This window comes from Piliocolobus tephrosceles, chromosome 3 (assembly GCF_002776525.5).
Source record: "Piliocolobus tephrosceles isolate RC106 chromosome 3, ASM277652v3, whole genome shotgun sequence".
NCBI classification, from domain to species: domain Eukaryota; kingdom Metazoa; phylum Chordata; class Mammalia; order Primates; family Cercopithecidae; genus Piliocolobus; species Piliocolobus tephrosceles.
The window spans coordinates 179,750,106-179,758,825 of NC_045436.1; the positions used below are offsets into that span (position 1 = coordinate 179,750,106).

General features: G+C 58.3%; 1 protein-coding gene across 1 annotated transcript in view; it reads left to right on the forward strand.

The window, feature by feature from the left end:
- The window catches only part of LOC111527578 (actin-binding LIM protein 2-like), a 36,811-nt gene that overhangs the window by 4,609 nt on the left and 23,482 nt on the right, over positions 1 to 8,720 (forward strand). Inside the window, exons 3-4 of the mRNA XM_026448275.2 lie at positions 5,043 to 5,169; positions 8,047 to 8,140. Of these exons, the coding sequence (XP_026304060.2) occupies positions 5,043 to 5,169; positions 8,047 to 8,140 (221 nt within the window). The remainder of the gene's footprint in view (positions 1 to 5,042; positions 5,170 to 8,046; positions 8,141 to 8,720) is intronic.

The window sequence follows — 8,720 nt, forward strand, 5'->3', positions numbered from 1 at the left end:
AGTAGACAGGGCTGCAGCATGGGCACCCCCAGACCCATGTAAGTGGACGGGGCTGCAGCGTGGGCACCCCCAGACCTGTGTGAGTGGACGGGGCTGCAGCGTGGGCACCCCCAGACCCGTGTGAGTGGACGGGGCTGCAGCATGGGCACCCCCAGACCCATGTAAGTGGATGGGGCTGCAGCGTGGGTACCCTCCAGACCTGTGTGAGTAGACAGGGCTGCAGCATGGGCACCCCTAGACCCATATGAGTGGACGGGGCTGCAGCGTGGGGGTGGGGAACAGCAATGGCGCTGAGACAGCAACACCAGATGGCAGCTTCCTCCAAAGCCACGCCATGGTGTTCTCGGTACATCTGGAGGCCATGAGGAGCCATAGATGGTTGTGGAGTGGGGTAGAGTCCAGTCAGTCCGGAATGTAGGAAGCAGCACCGTCTGCCTGGCCAGCTTGCCGGGTCAGGGGACAGCAGGGCAGGGCCTCACGTGGCTGCCTGTGTGGCTGCCCTTCCCTGGGGAGGGGAGAGTGGCCGGCTCTTGAGGCAGAGCTCAAGCTTGAGCCCCGTGGCCCTGAGCTTCCCTCTGCTGCCCCAAGAAAGCCACTCAGGAATAAGATATCCTTTAGGGTGGGCCACACAGGCTCCTTCCGGGAGGAGCAGCCAACACCCTGTAAGCCTCAGCTTCCCCACCATGCTCGTTGGGGGGTCCCCTGTGTCCCTGAAGCTCTGCCCCTTCCCGTGAGCCCCAGCTCTCCAGTGCTGACCCACTGCTGGTCACGAGCCTGCCACAGGTTGGCCCTCCCAGAGTGCGAGCGCCGCGTGCCGACCTGGAGGCAGCTCTGAGCCCAGCTACGCGGGGTGGACCCTGCACTCACCACTGGGGGCCGAGGGCAAGAGGCGTCCCCTCTCTGGGCCTTCGATGTGGGCGTGGGGCCAGCCAGGGTGTGGGCGGCAGGCTGGCAATTGGGAAAGATGGGCTTGGCCTGGGGAAAAGGGATGGCGAGCAGCTCCATCCGTGCTGAGAAGACCCCACAGCTACTTCTTGGGCCTGGCTGCCCTGGCTCTTTAGCTCCACCCCCTCGACCTGGGGAGGCCCCACCAGAGTGAGGGATGAAGGGGCAGGAAGGCGTGTGTGCAGTCCCAAGGTCCCAGGCCCAGGGATGGGGCTTTGGGGTCCTCCACTCTTCCAGCAACAGGGTTGACCACCTGGGCTGTGGCACGTGGAGTCCCTGTGTTCTCTGCTCCTGCAAGGGTAGTGCTGAGAGGGTGGGTGCCCGGACCAGAGCCCCTGCCCCCTTGCTGGCTGCCTGGGAAACAGGAGAACCCCTGGGTGTGCCTGGGAGGTAAACCCCGGATCCTCGCAGGAGCCCCCGCCCCTCTCTGGGTTCATAGCAGGCCTGTGTCCCAATCTAGTCCTGATCGCAGTGCATTGGGGCTGAACTTGAACACGTTTTATCTTTTCCAGTGGCTTTTCTTCCTCAGTACAGGTTCCTAAATGAAACTGCAAGCCAAGTTCATGGAGTTTCAATCACTTTCAAGTTTTGGAGCTCGGTCAGAGTCCTTGTTTCCAAAACTCAATCTCAGATTTGATCTAGAATCTGAGACTCCCCCCTACTCCCCTGACCCCGGTTAGACCTGGGATGCTGCAGTGGGGGTCTGGCTCCTGCACCTGCACCCCCTGAGCTCCCAGCTGAGGCTCCAAGAGGCTGCCTGGTACATCCTAGCCACCCCCCACCACAACCACCCCCACCGTGACCACATCTTGTGGAAGAGGGAGCATTTTGGGGAAAATAGGAAAGCGGAAGGTTCTAGGAGGGTCATGCTGTTGCTGCTGATGGCAGTGCCAGCCAGGATGTACGGGCATGTGGCCAGCTGACATTGGGGTGTCCTGAGGCCCCTTCTGCCCTGCTAGGGACATTCTGCCACCGACAGCTCTAGTCCACAGCCTGTGTCACACAGGACTCTGAGCTGCCATGTGCAGAGCCCACAAAGAAATATGGAGCTCCAGATGTGTTTAGAAAGTGAGGATGTGGTTTCCATGGTAACACTCCTTTTGCACCTTGCTCTCATCTCCACCTGTACTGCTGATAGGAGAATGAGGGGGCCGAGGCAGGTGTGAGGTTGGCATCCCCCCTGCAGCTTGGAGCTCAAGGTCAAGGGAGCTTCTCGGTAGGGGAGGGCGCCGGCCAATATAGTAAGAGGCAGAGTGGCGGAGATGCCCGCAATGGCATCCCAGAGGAAGCAGGCCTCCCGCGAGGGGCCCACCTGGTGACAGCAGCAGTGGCAGTGAGAGCAGAGGTGGGCCCACCTCACCAGTCAACATGTATGCATTTATTCACAGATCACATGTGCCCTCACTCCAGGGGCACAGAGAAGTGAAGTGACTTCCCCAGGTCACAGCCGGTGGGGGGCAGAGCTGGGATCTGACCACTGCTCTCTGTTGCCTGTCCTCTGGTCACCACACAGCCCTGTGTGCTGTGCTTGCTTGACGTGCAGACAAGCCAACAGAGGCTCGGAGTCAGGGATCTCAGCTCCAGTACCATTCACATGTGGGGCCAGAGAGCCCTTTGGCGAGGGCAGCTGTCCTGGCAAGGTTAGCATCCTGTGTCCACTACCGACTAGATGCTGGAACCCTCTCCCAGTTATGACAGTCAGAGGGGCCGCCAGACATTGCCAAATGTCTCTTGGGCAAAAGTGCCCCATGTTGAGAGCCACTGCTGCAGACCTTTGCAAAATGTGCCTTATCACCTGCTAAGTGGGAGGAGCCAGGAGGCTGAGTCTGGGCTGTGCATCGCCTGCCTCTGCAGAGACACAGGAAGGAGCGTGGCAAAGGGGGTGATGTGGGGGTCGCCTCCTGGACTTGAGAAGGGTGGAGGCATTCTCTCACTTTGGTTCCCATTCATTCATTCATTCATTCATTCCCCCATGTGTTTCTCAAGCCCGCAACCTATGCTGGGCACCCAGGGTCCTGAGATGAGTAAGAGGCCCCCCTTCCCTTGGAGTTTGAATCTGCTCTCTGGCTGTTTTCCAAAGTAGCATGTGAATTTGCACAGTGTGGTCACTTAGGAAATCCTGAGCTTGACCAACTTTGTGAGTGTTCGTTTGTTTTAATTGTTAAAAACAATATGACTCAGGTCTCTGCCAAAAGAAACTAAGGAGGCCATGCATGGAAGCAGCCTCCGCTGAGCTCGTACCACGCAGCAGGCCCACGCGTGGTCTCGCCAATGCTCACTGTTCACCCAGGACGCAGAGGCTTTGGGCCAGGTCTTCTGTGTAAATTAGCACTGGATCCGGGCAGGCACCAAGTGCGGAGGTGATCGCCCCACCCCACGATGAGGAAATGGGGGCTGCCGCGGGAGGAACACGCTCCGTGTGACCCAGCACCTAGTGGGGGCCAGGATTTGTACCCAGTGCATCGGGCCCTGGGGCCACCTTCTTTCCATCTTGGGTGGAGGTGTCCTTGGGCGCAAGGGGTCACTGCTTGGTCTGTGAAGTACTCAGGGGCTCCTGCAGGCAGCAAGGCCCTGTTTGTCAGACACTCTCTTCCTGCTTGTCCATCACGGGGTCCGGGGCCCTGCCCTTGTCATGCCCCCAACACACAACTACACCCTTAAACACACGCAGACACACACTTCCACAAACACACACACACACTCTCACACGCACACACACACGCAGACACACACTTCCACAGACACACTCTCACACGCAGACACTTCCACAGACACACACACACGCAGACACACAGTTCCACACACACACACACACGCAGATACACAGTTCCACAGACACACACACACGCAGACACACAGTTCCACCCACACTCACACGCAGACACACACTTCCACAGACCCACAGACACACTCTCACATGCAGACATAGTCACACATGCAGACACAAACACATACAGAGACACACTCACGCACCAGTCACACACACTGACGCGCATTCAGCTATGACAGGTGCAGGTCCCTGGAGTGAGGGCGTGTATGATCTGCAAATCAATGCACACCTGGGTGATTGACTCAGTGGGCCCCACTCTGTCGCAGTTGCTGCTGCTGTTGTCACCAGGTGTTCACCTTGTGAGAGGCCCTTTCCCTTGGGGATGCTGTCATGGGTGTCTCTGTCACTCTGCCTCCCACTCCCCACCCTGACCTCACATATTCACAGGAAGACTCATGAGAAGACTCAGGTGACATACAAATGCACACAGTCCCATAAGATGCATCCACATACTTACAGTCACACGCTATGCACACAGATGCACACGCACTCACGCGCATCCCACGCAGGCTCATGCACCAGGCTCTCCCCAGCTCCCCAGCCTGCTCTACCTGCTCTGCCAGGGGCACCCCTGCCTGCAGCATGCCCATGATACTGGCTGTGGAGCCCCTGGTGTGGTGGTTCATAGGGTGGAGGGCCTGTGGGCCACTGGCTCAGAGCAGGGCCAGAAGCTGGAAGCCCTGTGCATAAAGACCAGGCCCTAGGACACGGGGCAGGTGAGCAGGGCAGGCACGGCTGGGAGGGACAGAGAGAGCACCAGGAAGCCAGGCAGGGGCCCACGAGGCGGGTGGCCATGGGGTGGAGAGTGCCAGTCACCGTGGGGATGACAGGAAGAGAGAAGTCAGTTTGCCTGGCTGGGTGCGGCCGGAGGGCTCCCAGGGCTGACTGGGTTGGGGGCTGGGGGCTGGCTCAGCCCTCTCTAATGCGGTCCATTTCCCTTCAGAGGGCACATCGAGTCACAGTTGGGTTCAAACTGGCCCATCTCTGTGCCGGGAGCTGACTCCACTCTCCTGCAAGACAGGGCCTCTGTTTCTTCATCTAGGCTTCCCCGGCTCACAGCCCAGGCTGCATGCAGTCAGCGCTCAATGCATGCAGGGTCAAACTTCCCCAGTTGCCTTCCCTGTGCTCCAGAGGCTCCTCCCAGCTGCTCGTCTGCTCGGCCCCTCCCGGCTGCCCCAGGGGCCTTCACGGAGTCTGGAGAGCGGGGGGCCTCCCCCACACCTCTCACAATGGTGGGGTTGTCCGTGTTCTGTTCTCTTTCTTCCAGGTTGTGGGGGCTGCGGCACAGAAATCAAGAACGGCCAGGCCCTGGTAGCCTTGGACAAGCACTGGCACTTGGGCTGTTTTAAGTGCAAGAGCTGTGGGAAGCTCCTGAACGCCGAGTACATCAGCAAGTAAGTGGGAGGAGGGCTCCAGTGAGAGCCTCCGCTCAGGCTTCCCTACTCTGCGGGGGTCCCGCACTCTGCACGTGTCCCAGGCACCACCCTCTCTGCGTCTCTCCTGTTCCTCACACAGCTACTCTTGTCCTGCCCTTGGGTGAGAAGCGTGGCCCAGAGCCTAGCGAATCTGTCCCGAAAGCCTTGTGTCCCCCTTCCCTGGCCAGCCCTGGCTTCTCTAACGGCGTTTGCAGCTTCCAGCTCTTTTTTTATGGATGAGAAGCAGAGTTGCCAGGGCTGCCAGGGCTGAGTTTTTGAAGTGCCTTCCCTCTCCGTCTCAGTCCCCCTCCACCATCCCCATGGGATCAGCTGCCCTTTCTGGTGCCTGGATGTGCTGCAGGAGGTGAAGCAATGTCAGCAGAGGCCCGCACGGGGATGAGGAGAGGGTCTGACCATCCCAGGTGTCAGGGCTGGGGCCCCGCAGCCACGCACTCTGTCTTCTATAGGACGGGGGCCCCTGGGACGGCTGCCACTGGCACCAAACGTCCCACAAATGTGCAGTCAAGCTGGGGTGGTGGCCGGTTTGGGAACCAGGTAAGCCTTCTGGGAAGATCATGGCCTTGAATGGAGGCAGCTCAGGGCCAGGACCTGGGGGTGGGTTTTAACCCTTGTGGGGTCGGGTACCTGAGGCAGGGAAGCCTTCTGCATGGCTCAGGTGAGGGGCGAATATGTGGACGAGCTGAAAGAGGGCAGCTCCTCGGAGCGCAGAGGGCCCCTTCCTGGGAGCTAGAGGGTCTTTTGTCTACGCTGTGCTTGTTCTCAATGCCTAACGAGAGCAAAATCATCACAGCAATTGAGGGAGATGAAAAACGTCCTGTGATAAAACTGCACGGAGTGAGGCACACACACAAACACACACAGATACATGCATATTCAAGCACGTGTCACACGGAACCTGAATCACGTCCGTGGATGTGCCCGTGTTCACTTCCTGGCTGAGGGTGTATACTAATTCTGCATCACCACTGGGGGAAACTGGGTGAAGGGTACATGGGACCTCTCTGTGTTGTTTCTTACAACTGCTATGGAATCTGCAATGATCTCCAAGACATCATTTTAAGTAAAACCTTCAAACCAAGGTGAGCTTGCACCCAGGGTAAGGGACCTGTGGGGTGCATGAGTTTCCCCGCCTGTGTCACAGTCAGCCAGGGACTGCCTGGTGTGGTGCAGGCGGCAGGCCCCTCCCGCAGCGTTGGCAGCTCACCCACACCATGCATGTTACTTAGCAGCCTCCAGAGCTGTCCCAGAATTGACGAGGAGGGCGTTGGTGTTGCCATGGAAATGTTATCTTTAACCTCCCATTTGCTGCAAATACACCCATTTGTGGGTTATTACAGGAGTCCTGAGGTCAGCGGCATTTGGAAGTAAGCCTGAGGACTCATTTTGTCTCCCTCTCACGTGGAAGGAAGGGCTGCCACTCTGTCAGCGGCAGCTTAGCCCAGCTGTGGGCCACTTCCAGGCTGCAGCCAGAGAGGGGCACCCAGGCCCAGGGCTCATGACCCCACATCGTGGGGACCTAGCAACAGTACAGAGGTTGCAGGAAAAGAACGTGAGCTGGGGTCTAAATCCACGACAGCCTGACAAATCCTCCCTTCTGTAGCAGCTGTGTAAAAACTCAAACAAATTTGGAACACTACAGCAACTTCAGCGACGCTGGAGGGGGGCGCGTTGGAGTGGCAGGCGCCCCACTTTGTGCCAGTCACCCCCGCACCTGCTGGGTGTGGCCAGGACTGGGAGGACAGCCCTAGTTAGTAATGACAATGGCTTTAGCCACCTTGGAAAGTGCCTGCCATTCTCTTCATTCGTCCTTACTATTATTTCCCCCATTTTACAGATGAGGAAGCTGAGGCTCAGAGAGGTTAAGGGACTTGCCCAGGGTCACACAGCTGGGAGGTGGCATGTGAGTGCAGGCCTGTTCACTTAACCACGGCTCAGTGGCACCTCCCCGCACCGAGTGTGGCCACTGCTGACCTGCCCTCCCCGCATCTGCACAGCCATCCCTCCTGGCATGTTGATCTCTTAATAATCATGAAAACAGGTGTGAAGATCATGATAACAGGAGCTGTGCCAGGATGACCCTGCAGATGGCTTTTCTCTATAGCTCATTTATGCGGACTCAGAGGAAGCCACTGCTGGAGGTGCAGGCCCAGGATGACGGGCATTCGACACCAATTCCCTGAGCCCTATGCTCCTGGCACATCGCAGGCAGGCCACACGTGTGCGTGGGGAAAGGGGACGGACACGTCTGTGCAGCCCTCCTGCTCTTTCCTGTACTACAGAAGGCCAGGCCCCTCCATGTGTGGCCAGAGTCAGCCTTTGTCATCCCCTCATATGCGGGGGCTGTGATGCAGGGCAGCATGCAGGGGGGACAGTGAAGTCTCGTCCTAACCTACGACACCCTCACCTGGGCTTTCTGTCATACTCCAACCCCATCCCCAATGTGGGCACCCTTACTGTCCCCCCTTTTTGGCTCACAGTTTTCTGAGGTGCCCCAGATGTTGAACTTTGGACGGAAGGAGCCAGAAAGAAGAGCCAGGTCTGCAGAAGCAGCTCTCGTTTCCCAGAAGCTGCTGCTGTCAGCCCTTCCCACCCACTGGGCAGGTGGCCTGGCCTGTGCCCTTCAGTTTCTTCATCTGTGAAATGGGACCATTGTCGTCCTATTTCTCGTGGGGCTGGTGTCTGTGTGACACGGTCTGTCGGAGGCGTTGTTACCTGAGCAGGAGGAGGTGGACATTCTCCCACTTTGAGGGCAGACCTTCTTGTTGGTGAGGGTTGTTAGATCTCAAGGGTCCTCGGGTGACCCTCGTCCTGTGCTGACTGCCCGTCTCATTGCAGGGACGGCCTGCCCTACTGTGAAGCTGACTACCACGCCAAGTTCGGCATCCGCTGTGACAGATGTGAGAAATACATCACGGGGCGTGTGCTGGAGGTGAGTGCTGTGGGCCCGGCCCCTGCCCTCTCTAAGCGAGGGCCTAACCGCCGCCTGGGAGTTGACTGGGAGATTTGTGTGTGTTTGTGCAAGAGTCTGTCTGCAGCTTCGCCTCGCTACACCTGTCAGCTCAGCCACCGGGCGCCCTCGTCGGCTGCCCAGGGCCTGCCCAGTGCCATCTCCTCCAGGAAGCCTGCCTTGTGATGCTCTCTTCTGTGCCACTTGACAAATTCAGAGCATGTGGGAAGTGCTTTGAGATGTTTTGGCCCAACCGTTTGCTGTCTCGACTGGGACTCAGAGGCACAGAAGATGGAAGAGCGCACACAGCAGGACCTCGTCCCCAGAGGAGGTGCAGCGCGGTCACCCAGCAGGCAGGGCAGATAGCAATTATATGGGGGGAGCTTCTGACGTGCTGCTAGCGTTGTGTTCCTTGGTCTGGGAGGTAGTCATGTGGGCATGTTCCCTGTGTGAAAATTACATGTTATGCCCTTTTCTACATTTTGTTCAATAAGATAAATCCCATGGAGCAGCCAGGACCAAAACCCCACCCTCCAGATTCACAGACCCCCCCCCCCCCCCC